General features: G+C 38.9%; 5 protein-coding genes across 5 annotated transcripts in view; 2 read left to right on the top strand and 3 right to left on the bottom strand.

Annotated features, from left to right (window-relative positions):
- On the top strand, positions 1-704 carry LOC104715729 (psbP domain-containing protein 6, chloroplastic; the record flags this gene model as incomplete). The annotated part of the gene is made up of 2 exons (XM_010433111.1): positions 1-288; positions 386-704. Coding segments are annotated over 2 exons (459 nt in total), but the record flags the coding sequence as incomplete, so codon positions are not given.
- On the bottom strand, positions 805-3251 carry LOC104712326 (bZIP transcription factor 49-like). Its single transcript, XM_019229359.1, is given in 4 exon segments — positions 805-1365; positions 1500-1929; positions 1931-2334; positions 2337-3251. Coding segments are annotated over 4 exon segments (1938 nt in total). The 5' UTR covers positions 3031-3251; the 3' UTR covers positions 805-955.
- LOC104712331 (R3H domain-containing protein 1) lies at positions 5411-7715 on the top strand. Its single transcript, XM_010429204.1, has 4 exons — positions 5411-5779; positions 6407-7037; positions 7128-7407; positions 7493-7715. Exons 1-4 carry the CDS (start codon positions 5659-5661, stop codon positions 7544-7546), a joined length of 1086 nt encoding a protein of 361 aa, XP_010427506.1. The 5' UTR covers positions 5411-5658; the 3' UTR covers positions 7547-7715.
- LOC104712330 (fatty acyl-CoA reductase 6, chloroplastic-like) overlaps positions 5798-12937 on the bottom strand; it is a 9879-nt gene continuing 2739 nt past the window's right edge. The window contains exon 8 of the mRNA XM_010429203.1: positions 5798-6110. Within this exon, the coding sequence (XP_010427505.1) occupies positions 6044-6110 (67 nt within the window). The 3' untranslated portion in view covers positions 5798-6043. The remainder of the gene's footprint in view (positions 6111-12937) is intronic.
- On the bottom strand, positions 7797-12618 carry LOC104712329 (calmodulin-interacting protein 111-like). Its single transcript, XM_010429202.2, has 11 exons — positions 12227-12618; positions 11989-12138; positions 11124-11896; positions 10560-10764; positions 10221-10428; positions 9636-10126; positions 8793-9219; positions 8629-8709; positions 8348-8538; positions 8078-8256; positions 7797-8001 (listed from the first exon to the last, which is right to left on the bottom strand). Exons 1-11 carry the CDS (start codon positions 12521-12523, stop codon positions 7950-7952), a joined length of 3054 nt encoding a protein of 1017 aa, XP_010427504.1. The 5' UTR covers positions 12524-12618; the 3' UTR covers positions 7797-7949.

The raw sequence follows: 12937 nt of genomic DNA on the forward strand, positions 1-12937 counted from the left end.
CCGCCGAATTGGAAACAGTTGCGTATAGCCAACATTTTGTCAGGTAATTACTGCCAACCGAAATGCGCAGAGCCATGGATCGAAGTGAAGTTTGAGAACGAGAAGCAAGGCAAAGTTCAAGTAGTCGCATCTCCTCTGATCCGCTTAACCAACAAACCAAATGCAACCATTGAAGATCTCGGTGAGCCAGAGAAAGTGATTGCTTCTCTTGGTCCCTTTGTCACCGGAAACTCTTATGACTCTGATGAACTTTTGAACACTTCTATCGAAAAGATTGGAGATCAAACGGTAATGACACAACAAGTGACTTGCTACTCTGACTAATGATCAATCATTGAGGAAAGTTTCTGATTATTATTTTGGTTTATGTCTTCTTGTGTGACAGTACTATAAGTATGTGTTGGAGACGCCATTTGCGCTCACGGGAAGTCACAATCTTGCAAAAGCGACAGCAAAGGGTAACACGGTGGTTTTGTTTGTTGTGAGTGCTACTGAAAAGCAATGGCAGAGCTCACAGAAGACTCTTCAAGCCATTCTTGATTCTTTTCAACTGTAAATCCTGAGTTATTGTTGAGACTCTGGATTCAATAAACCAAAGAGCAAACGGTATGTGTGAAATGGGTGCTGTGTGTAGTACAATTAACTCGGATTCTTTTCTACTGTAAGTTCAAGCTATGACTCGGTATTACATAGTTTTTTTACTATTTGTTTTGCTTCGTGGTCAAGAGATATCTCAGTGATATTTTGCTCAGCATGTCTCTACTCTAACTGTCAAACATTAGACAATGAATAGGCCTGATGTGTAACTTTCTCGGGTTATAAAAGATCAAAAGATTACAGGGTTAGGATTTCTATATCTAATTCAAAAAAACTAACAACGGTACAAGATGTTAGTTAGATTCTGACACATAGTGTGGAAACTCCCTTCTTTTATGGTTTCTGCATACAGATGAAGTCAAGTGGTCACGAGATTATGGACTTCAGGTTGTGGAAGGACGCATGAGTATGTTACATACTTCACACCATCCACAAGAAAGACTATAAAAACTTGGGACAGTGGATTTGTTCCTTCCATCATCTCATCACCGCCTTCTCTGGGATCAACAAGCACAGATACAACCATTGGTGGAGAAGGCTTTGTGTCCCGGAAGTTTTCGTTGCTTGAGCTGTTATAATCTTTGGTTAGATTAACATCAGATACTGGAAGACCACTACGGAGGATTCTTCTGTTCTTTTTCCCCTTGTGTGTATCAGTGGTGTTCTCAGACTGTTGAATAGGTGGAGAAGCAGGAATGATGGCGCCTGAAGTTGTGGAGATATCAAACTGAAACACATCTGTGCACATCCCGGAACTGAACATTGGTCCTATCAGTGGATACATTCAAGAAAAACAGGTGTTAGTATATGCAAATGCAAACGTTTCAGATCATTATTCTAGCTAAAAGACTGCTCTCTATGTCTCAAGGGGAGAATCAGTAACATTGGGAACTCGTGAATACCTGCAACACCTTCACGAAACCATTGCTGCAGTTTACCATTGGCCGTTGTTGGTTTGAGTTGGTCTTTAGAAGCATCATCAGAGCCAGAAGATGACAGGGCTTTCCTCTTTTCGCTATAGACATGCTTAGACGTATCCCCTGTCCTTGTCGAGTCAGGTAAAGGCAATGCATGAAAAATACCTTTATTAGTAGTTGCTTCATCGCTTTTCCCTCCTTCGTTCTTCGTTTCAGAAGCCATGGCTTTCTCGCTCGCCAAAATAGAATGAATGATCAAATTCCCATCGATCTTCACAAGCTTTTCATTCCTCGGAACAAATAGAGATGCAACTAGTGGTTCACTACTACTTCCACGAGGTCCCGAGTTCTCTGTTGCAGAAACGTTTCTTCCCATTTCTTGATCAGAATCTCTCCCACAATGTGCTCTATTACTAGTAACAGACACATCCCAAGTGGCGATTAACATCTAAAACCCTTCCTCTAGACTGATCATAAACCCCGTCAGTAACGTAGTTAGACTTATACCCTCCATAGCTAATGTTCATAATAGGAGCCAATGAACCAAACAAAAATAGACAAAACAGAAGACCGAGAACACTCAAACTAGCAACCTTCTTGAACTTCTGCACCTTAGCCAATGATTGCTGTGGTTTCAACCTAGGAATAGGAAGCAAAGTGGCCACTTGAGAACCTTGCGGTTTAACCATGTAAGCAGGACACTGCATCCATGGATAAAGCACCGGATAATACATTCCAGGCCGTGGAAGAAAAGACATTCCGGATCCCACCTGGTGCCTCAAAGTGACATTCTCAGCCATGAAATAAGACATCTTACTGTTAAATCAGTAATAGTGGAATGCATATTCTTAACTTTATCTTCTAACTCCTCAACGTAATGTCTCTTCCTCTGTCTTGAAAGGTGAGCACTCTCACGGTTTCTAATGAGTCTCACGTTCCTCTTCAACTCATCATCTTCTGCAAAACCATCTTGATCCAGTCTCCTGAACTTATAGTTCCTCAATTCTTCTTCGATCGTATCTTCTTCTTCAATCTCTTTTTTCCTCTTCGTGGTAGCAGCTTCCTCCTCCTCCACCTTAAGTTTCTGATCGAACTGATTTGTCCGACTCAAGCTTTGTAGAGTAACAGAGCAATCTGAATCCTTAGGTGATTCTCGATCGTAGCGTATCAGCACGCCATTCGTATCCTTATCCGATTCTTCGTTAACACAATCGCCTGAAGTTTCCGACGCCGGAGTAAAATCACCGGACATTTCTCCGTCGACGAAGAAGGATTCGTTCTCAGAGGGAAAGTAAAGGTCGTCGAAACTCAACTCGAGGTCTCCGTCTCCGTCGTCGTCGATGAAAAACCTAAGATCGGAGATTGAGTTCTTAAGTAGAGGAGCTTGATCGGAGCTACAATTGCAGAAATTATCAAAGGAAGGAGGAGAAGGAGAGATAGAGATGGCGATGGAATCGAATTCGGAAGAGAAACTGAGATAAGAGTCAGGAGTGTCCTCCAAAACTGGTTCCGCCATTGTTGGAAAGCTTTTTAAGGTTTTAGTGTTTAGAGTTACTAAAATGAGGAAGAAGAAGAAGAAGGAATTGTTAAGGTTTATAAAAGAGCCACGGACGCGCGTGTGTTTCACTGTAGATCTGATTCATTCATTGAATAAGAGGGGAGCGAAAACACGTGCCTTATAAGGAGCGTGGGGGGAGATTTGGATTGCAGCACGTTGACTGCATTATATGCATTAACTTGGAGTAATGGCAGAGGGTTTATATGCTCTTTTTGGATTTAATTATATATGTACATGTCTCTCTGACTCTTTCCATCCCAAAAATAAAATAAAATAGAATTTTATGTTTAGATTTGGATCTTAAAAAAAAAAAATCTAATCTATTTTTTTTTTTATATTCAGACTTTCCAACTTTGTGTTGTTTTGGAGTCTCTTTGACGTCACGCATGTCTCCTTTCTTTTTTCTTGCATTCCATCATTATTTTGTTGTAGAGCTTTTTGTTTTGTTTTGGATCAGCTATAAAAATCCTGCGACCAAGTAGAAGTACATAGATTTCTGACGGTAAAAGAAAAAAAAAATGATATTTGGATCGTATCTTGTAGATCAAATATAATTCATCCAATGGAATGATGGAGGTAGCTTCTGCATATCTTTGTACAATATAAATGTTTGGTGTAAGTGAACTATTGTTAGTTTTACAATCATTTTTAATTAATAGTCTAATACAAAACACATTTGTGTGATTTGTATTTTGTGTCCTCTGACATGATCCGGATTAGGCCAAATTGAAGTAGAGTTGTAACGCGTTCTATCTTTCGGTAAAGTACCTTCGAGGTCAACACGCCTCTCATACTCTTTCGCTTCTGATCATTACTCATTAGGGACACCTCCACTTGACAAAAAAACGATCTCACCACAACGAGTAACACCCAAAATTGGCAAAAAAAAACCTCCATCTCGTAAGAGAAAATCCTGGACAATCCTTGTGTCTCCTTCTTTAGCATCCTTCATAACCCAAATTTCCTTTTCCTTCTTGCAATACACGAATCCTAACTTCCCTTGGTACGTAGTTTATTAGAGTACTTGAAACGTCATCTGTCAATGTTTTTCCGGAGCTCCCACACGCTAAAAACTTTCACACCTAACATCAAACTCATCAATCTAAATGTAGAACGTAACTAGAGGCTAGAGCTATATCTTGTCATTGCTCGGTAATAGATAGCCCCGTTGATGCAAACTGCACCTCGAAATGGGAAGTGATATCCAACACCTTGGAGGTTCCTCCACTAGTTCGTCTTGACAAGCATGCTTCATATTGTCTGATGATAGGAACAATACATTGTATAATTTGTATTAATTGATTATCGAGAGGGTCGTATCCAAAGAAGCATGTGCCAATAGGCATCATCTCTACTAATTAAGGACTGCCTTGTAGTAGGGTTATATATAACTACACATTAAAAACCAGACAAACAACAAATCAAGGAGGCTGAGTCACAGCTTCGAGACACATTTGAACCACTAGAGATTTCGCCGGGAGTTTTTTAGTATCTCCACACGATTACATCGAGAGGGGTGTTTATATATTTAGTGGAGAGTCCAACCTGAATTATAGTGGTGCCGTCGTCCGTCGATAGTGAGGTCTCGTGGCCCTTCTCTTTGTCTTGTCTTATATATCTTCATCACCACCTCTGTTTTGTTTCGTTTTGCGAAACCCTAGAGATATATACTCTCTCTCGGTCCCTAAAAAATTGATGTTTGAGGAATTTCACACAAATTAAGAAATAATGATTATTAATTATAAATACAATATTGTTTTTCTACTAAAATGTATTATATATTTATAAACCAATGACTATTGAGATTTTTAAATTTTCTCAATGATCACTTTTTGAAGTTTACAAAAGTTTAATATTAATTAACTAAAAGTGGCAAAACATCAATATTTATGGGATAAAAAAAAATCATAGAACATCTTTGAGGAAAAGGGAGTAATTAGGAAATTAACAACCAAGCTTTTAAAACATGTTAATAACTTAATATACATTGTATTTTTCAAAAAAATAATTTGTGATTGTAAGAGAAAATTTATATGAAATTTTATTATAAAATACTCCCTCCGTTTCAAAATATAAGATGTTTTAGAGAAATTTTTTGTTTCACAATATAAGATGTTTTCAAATTTCTATGCAACTTTTAGATTAGTTTAGTATTTTATATTATGCAGTATTGTTTATGATTGGTTGAACTTGTTAAAAATAAATACTTTTTAATCTGCGTGCTTTAGTTAAAACATCTTATATTTTTTATTTTGAAATAGGGCATTATATATTTTGCAAAAACAAAACTTAAAAGAAAAGAATAATAAAAAAATAAGAGAAAATATAAAGTATCCTTTTCCCTCTCTGCTTGCTTTGCCTTCCCGAGAGAAAGATAAGATTTGGCTTTTGCATATTCATCTTCTCTCTCGCCGCCCTCAATATGCTCCGATTTGGATTCACCTCTTCCTCTTGATTTCTTCTTCTTCTTCTTCTTCTCTTTTGCTGCGGAGAGAAAAGGAAACAAGAAAGAGACACGGCGAGGTGATTAGAGGAAGCTATATCCACAACTCTCTCTAGTAGTAATACATCAATTCCCTTTTTCTAATGGACGCAGCGTCGCCGGAAAACGCCGCGGGAGCCGGTGGTGTGGTTATGGGAGATAATGGGTTTAATGCGGATCCTTTTTTGGTTGAGGCTTTGCAGAACCCTCGCCATCGTCTCACGAGTAAGCTCCCTTCTTTTTTTATGGGGTCTTTGTTGTTTGATTCGTGTCGTAAACTCTAATTTCCTGAAATTAGAGCTGATTCTTGTCGCCTGGTCAAAAAAGTTTTGATTTTTGATCGGTGGTTTATCTGAATTTTAGCTTATATCGTGATTAGGGATTTCAAGTAGTTTTTATGGAAATTGTTTGCTCGTTTGATGGGGATTTCGATATGTCTCTACTTCTCTGAATTGATTTTGGGTTTTCAGGAACTATTAGCTTATCTTCTTAGATTTGCGGTTTTGGAAGTGCCCATTTGCCTTGTATTGTAGAATCGCTGTTAATGTTATCAAAGCTGTAAACTTTATTGTATGCGTTTGTTTCATACCATAAGGATAGTGATTCATAAAGTAGGTTTTGGTTCAGAAGTGTTACTTATTAATATACTTGTTAATCTTGAATCTGATGATACTTGTTTGAGTTTTATCTCCTTTATCTGATAGTAGCTTTGCTTTTTGTGTGGTTATCTGGTTTGGTTGGTGGTATCCTGGATTTTTTGTTTTATATTTCATGAAATACTCTCTACTCATCAAACTTCTTTTTTTTCTACTGTATCTAAGCCTCTCTTTTTTTTTTTTCTTGTTATGTCAGTTTTGCGGATGGAACTTGATGTTCAAAGGTTCTTGCAGAACCCTGAACAGCAGCAGTTTGAGTTCCAGCATTTTCCTACCTCGTATCTTCGTCTTGCAGCCCATCGTGTTGCTAACCATTATGGACTAGCTACAGCGGTTCAAGACAGTGGTGCAGATGGAAACGAAAACAGGATCCTTGTGACCAAAACTGCAGAGAGCAGATTTCCTGCGGTTCGTTTGTCTGAAATCCCTGTGGCTAAACCATCAGAAAATGGTAAATTTGAGCGCATGAAAGTTTCAATCAAGACTCGACCTTCTAAAGGATCTGAATTTGGCGCTGGTGAACTAGAAAAGAGATGTGGTCCTCTTAGAAGTGTCGAGGAGAGGAAAGAAGAGTATGAAAGGGCTAGAGAACGGATATTTAGTGGTCTTCCAGGTCTTAATTGTGATGACTCTTCATCTGAAACTCAGGTGTATGGGAGGAGTATGAGTCTTAACAGAGATGACAACAAGCAAGAATCTAAGAATGCTTATGTTGAGGTTGAGAGGAACTTAAGCCTCAGGGAGAGTGGTCCAACATCTCGTGTTGCAGTATTTAGAGACATAGTGAAGGATCGGTTTGACCCTGATTATGACCGCAGACGCGATAGGTGTGTAAAGCAACTTGGAAACTATACTAGCGAAAAGCAACAGTCAGTTTCATACATGATGGTTGATGATAATTGTGTGTGTGAATGCAGGTACATTAGGAGCCTTCCCGTGAATCAGAATTTCAATCTACCACCCTTCAACTTCCAGCAAATGCCGACACCATACTACGAAATGGGATTCACTGGATATAACCAAATTCCAAGTACTCCTGCTTCCCTTGGTTTCGGGCCACCTCCAATCTCTATCACGAGTCCCTATGGCACCACATTTTTAAACCAGGCTTCAAGGGATGCAATGTATATGCAGTGGCCTAATGCAGCTATGTTGTATGCTCATCCGTATGAGCAGTTCATGAATGCTTCCCTTCAGGTAAATAAACATTTGATTTCCCTCTCTTTCTATTATTCTCTTTAAAATTGTGATCACAGAATGATAATTTGTGCTGTTTCTCCAGGCACAGTTCTGCAGTCAACAACCAATGAGCTTCGACGATAGGCAGAACCTCTAGGGGCTTGTCTCTCTGTCAATCTTTATCTTTACCAGTATTATTTTTCTAGAACCTAGAAACTGTTGTAATGGAAATTTTGGAGTTGTAATGTCAGAGTTCAGATTAAAGATACCTTTTTGTTCCTTTTTACGATTATCAGATTCTGTCTGTTATGGAAACCAATGAACTACTTTTGTGGGTACTCATCCACATTATCTGTTTTAAAGCGAATGGGTGGCTTACTTTAAGTTTGCATTGCAGGACATGCGAATCAGTCATCCAAAATATATATACATTATGTTATTCGTTTTGTTGATTCGTACAAGTCTTTGTGAGACCAACAAAACCAATATATAAATTAATAAACTGAATACGTATGTTAATGATTGAGAATTGCCCAAGTTTTGCTGGTTTCAACATTTGTTTACAAACCAATGTAGCGGCGAAGAAACAATGCAACGGATTTTAATGGCGTCCTGCAAAACATGATAGCATCAAACTGAGTAACTTACAACTTCAAAATAAACCGAACAGACTGGATAGATTTTTTACCATAGAGGTCGGCTTTTGTTTACTGATAGTGTAACCTCCTCATCTCTTTGTGGATCTGTATGGACAAGTCTTTGGAATTTTTCAGACAGTGCTTTGTAAGACTGAATCTCTGTTGGTTCGATTTGGCTTATCGCAGCTTTTAAATGTCGCATGCTTATTTCCTCCATTTCAAGACTCTCCTGATTGATATAAAAAAGGATGAGACACTTGCGAAAAATTTCAGGCTTTCCACTGAAAATAGGACTGGTAAATTAAAGAAAAAGAGCTTACTTCGAGTGCAGCAATAGCTGCTTCTCTGCATATCAATGATATGTCAGCTCCTGTGTAGCCTTTGGTAATGGAAGCGAGTTCCTTTAAACAAATATCAGAGCTGCATGGGATTTTACGCAAATGGATTTTGAGTATTGCTTCACGATCAGCTTCATTCGGAGGTCCAACATATAACAAGCGGTCAAAGCGTCCTGAAACATTATAACATCTTCAGTATCACCAAGCGAATTTTCAAATTCTTTTGTGAAAATCAAAAGATTCAGTGAAAGATAGTAACTGACCAGGTCTTAGTAGGGCAGAATCGATTTTGTCTGGCCGGTTTGTAGCAGCAATGACGGTAACACCAACTCTTTGATGCAAACCTGATTTCGACAATTAAGCAATCAGGTCCCTGCAATTTGACAACTACATCTAAAGTTCGATCATAAGGGTGGTGGTTACTAACCATCGAGCTCCACAAGAAGTTGGCTCATAACTCTGTCTGAAACCGAAACTCCATCATTTTCTTTCCCCCTAATGGAGGCAAGACTATCTATCTCATCAAAAAAGATAATGGAAGGGGCATTTGCTCTTGCCTTTGCAAAAAGGGACCTCACAGCCTTCTCTGATTCACCAACCCATTTGCTGAATAATTCTGGACCTTTGACTGCAAGGAAATTGAGCCTCGCTTCAGAAGCCACTGCACGTGCCATAAGGGTCTTGCTACATCCAGGAGGACCGAACATCAGTATCCCACTTGGTGGCTTTGTACCTATTCTCTTAAACGCGTCCTGATGTTTTTGAGGCCATTCTACTGCTTCCATTAGTTGATTTTTCACCTCGTTTTGGCCACCAACATCTTCCCAGTTAACTTTAGGAACCTCTAATATCACCTGAGAGTTTCACACCAACCAGCAATTAGACTGAGATAGAGTAAAGTCTGGTTTAACAGGAACATCTCTAAATAAAACGCTATGGTAAGAGACATCTGAATCTTCAAAGAAAATTTTACCAAGACACTGGACCACAGAAAATTTTACAGTTCCTATCCTAACCAGAGAGTATATGAGGAAGTGACCAAAAAATAAAGCCATTCATGTCGACTGAGTTTGCACCATAACAGTATAATGATATAGATGGTGTCATTCATGCAATTTGATATGTGACGTGAATAAAGTAAAGAGATCATCATCTTAAGTAGATCAGAAAACTAGAGAAAATGAATCAGAATGAGGGAAACAATTATACGAAGAGTTGAGAGTAGCTCATCATTAAGTCAGCTCAACTTTCTAGGAGGAAATGGCCATACCTCTCGCATGGCACTAGGTCTGATTTTGGTCTTAGCATTTTCAAAATCTTCAAATCCTACACTTAAGGTAGGTTCCCCTTCTTTGCTAAGCATCTGTTCAGAACAAGAGTTGCCACTGTTTTGAATACCATCTGCTACTAGAGAGACTGTCCCATTTAAACCCAATGAATGCTGATCCCCTGAATTAGTGGGTGAAACAGTGATACATGATGATGCAGAATCCGAATCATCAGATGATATGTCTGACACAATTGTCGAGGACTCAGCAATAGGTGCTTCTTCAAGCGACAAATTGCTAGAGGAGGATCTCTGATCAAGATGCCGCCTTAAGCAAACAAAGGCTGCCTCACAACACAGTGCAGACAGATCTGCACCAACAAAACCATGTGTTGCCATAGCAAGCTGTTCAACCTGGATGACTGAAAGTGAATGATGCATCCCACGGAGAATTGTGTGAAGTATATCGGACCGTTGTGCAGAAGATGGTACACCTAAATTATTTAGGAAATATTTAAACACATATTAGAGAGTAAGAATCTGAACTATATCGGTGATGGTCTGCTTTTCACAAGGTCCCCGTCTTACCAATTTCAATTTCCCTGTCTAGTCTTCCCGGCCGTCTAAGGGCGGGCTCAATGCTATCAGGTCTATTGGTTGCAGCAATTACAACAACGCCATCACTCCTACTTATTCCATCCATTAAATTCAGTAACGTAGCTACCATCCTCTGAGACAATTCTTCGCCTCCTTCTTTCCGGGCAGGAGCAATGGCATCCAAGTCATCAATGAACACCTTTATAAGAAACAAAATTCGCAAGCAGCTACTAACTTAATATGATAAGATATATTGTTGGGGTATCAAGTGAATATCAAAAGATCTCACTAATCTGGTAAATAATAAAGAGGATAGTGTAAAACTCTAACCACAGCAGGTGTAGCATTGCTAGCAGATCTGAAAACCTCATCTAGAGCTTTCTCACTTTCACCCAAATACTGGCTTATAATCTCAGATCCATTCACAGAGAAAAAGTTGACACCAGAATCACGGGCAAAGGACCGAGCCAAAGATGTTTTCCCTGTGCCTGGAGGTCCATGAATAAGCACTCCCTTTGTAGGTCGCAAACCAAGACTAAAATGATCATGCCAATTGTAAACATACAAGTAATTTATAAGTAAACAAAAATCTTAGAAGGTAGTAATATTCACAAAAATTAACAATTAGATGGACTTAGCGTTGCTACATGACGATGCTCTTATAACTAGTAAAGCATATATATCAGCAGAAAAGCAACAGCTTTCATCAGGAAAAAGTGAATAAATACTGGCTAGACAATATTCTCAACCTTCCAAGTGATTTCAAATGAGCGCGACACGGAAAACTTAGGTGGACTACATACAGACTTTTTCTACTTTACAAGCATGTTTATTGGGCTAATACAGAGTCTCTTAAAATATGCTCAAATTGCTCAAAATTAGTGCAATAGTTACCTTGATAAGGAATTCTTTGTGGATGAGGAAACAATTATGTCCCTCAAAATTGCATATTCTTTAGAGAGACCACCTAACTTTGCGACTTCACAACCTGAATTTTCTCCTTCATTGTCTTCATCAAACTGCAGACCTTGCGCAGATGTTCCAGATGCTAAGTCCAATGTATGATGGAGGTAGACTTTAGTTTCCTGATTTATCATAAAAGCATGATTTCTATTGGACGTATCAGATGGCCTTTTATCAGCTCCTTTGACACAGAATATACAGATTTCTGAGAGAATCGGTACAGCGACGAAATTCCCATATAGCAGACTACAAGGGTAAAGCCACGAACTTGCACAAATCTGGAGAAGTTTTTTCGAACTTTCATTGCTCAACACCTCTCGTAAATCAAGTGAACTTTCAGATGAAAACTGCTGCTTGGTACTGAATACAGGGTTCTCTGTCATTGGTGAAGCCGGAGATTTGGGGCGAGGAGAACTAAACTTAAGCAAGTTTGCTGGTGTCTTAGGAGTTGAATTCCCATTTCCGTTCTGTTCGTGAGAACTTTCAAAAGCATTATTAGCTTGTAGTAACATATTCCTGAAGGGAGTCAACTCCAAAGACAACTCTTTGCACGCAAGCAGCGAGAGATCATTAACATCATTCACGTTGAACTGATCAGTTAAAGAAGGCCCGCTAACAGGGTAAACAAAAACAGTCCTGCCTGAGACAGGACAACCAAGCCCATAGCATAGATTCAATGAAATACGAACAGCATCCTTCAAAACCTGCAATTGAAAAATGCAAAAGGGATTGAAATCTTTCTTTCAACCAAGAAAAAAATTAACAAACCGCTAAAAAGTTTACTTCGAATTCTGACCTTTGAAGAAGAGAAAACAGTGGCAAGCACAAAATAGTTCCCTGGTTCATTTGCAATGCTACTACTATCACTGTCATCTCCATATTCAGCTTTTATTGAGCTGAGTGGGAAGCTTCTCGAAAATCTATTCTCCGGAGAAGCCAGTGATACCTATTTATCAAAGCTTTAGAAATTCAATCAAAAATTTGCATCCATTGAGTGTTCGTTCAAAAGCAGAAAAAGCTTCAATTTTTATTACCGATACAATGGAACCAGGGCTGAGAGAAGCAGCGACCATCGAAGTTTCCGATAGCCAAATCTTAGAGCCTCTGATAGACGCTGATGCAACATCGGCTACTCTTCCGATGACTGCAGATTTACCGAGAAGACAAGGAAACGAAGCTGACGCTTCTTCAATACTTCTCCTAAGTTCTTCTTCGTTGATAGAATCTGTGTCTCGACTCGTTGTTGAAGACGCCGGAGTTTTGGGAGACGCAGGCGGTTCTGAATTGGATAGCCGTGATGGCGTCCTCGACTGCTTCTTCTTCGAAGGCATCTATAGCTTTTGCTTACCAATTTCACTCCAAAGTAAAGAAAAAGGAAAAACAAAAATTGTTCCCCAGTGAGTTACAGAACGCCGGCGACAATCGCCGGAGATATGGAGAGCCTTTCAATTTAGGGTTTAGTTGGTTTTAGAAATTAGTTAAACTAACCAAAGCCCTTTATTTTGACTGTCCAAGCCCAAGCCCAACCGTAAGCCCAAATATATTAATTGTAGCCTAAGTGTTTGATGATGAATTGTCTGAACCAAAAAAACTCTTAACATCGTTCCATACTGTGAACTGTTACATCTTATTGGACTATTTAGTTGAAATGGATACAAATCCTCAAGTAAAATCTCATTAAACTTATTTGATAAATTGATACATTGCATGCGTGATCACAAGCTTTTATTTTGTTCGTTCATATA

The sequence above is a fragment of the Camelina sativa genome, chromosome 9 (assembly GCF_000633955.1).
Source record: "Camelina sativa cultivar DH55 chromosome 9, Cs, whole genome shotgun sequence".
NCBI classification, from domain to species: domain Eukaryota; kingdom Viridiplantae; phylum Streptophyta; class Magnoliopsida; order Brassicales; family Brassicaceae; genus Camelina; species Camelina sativa.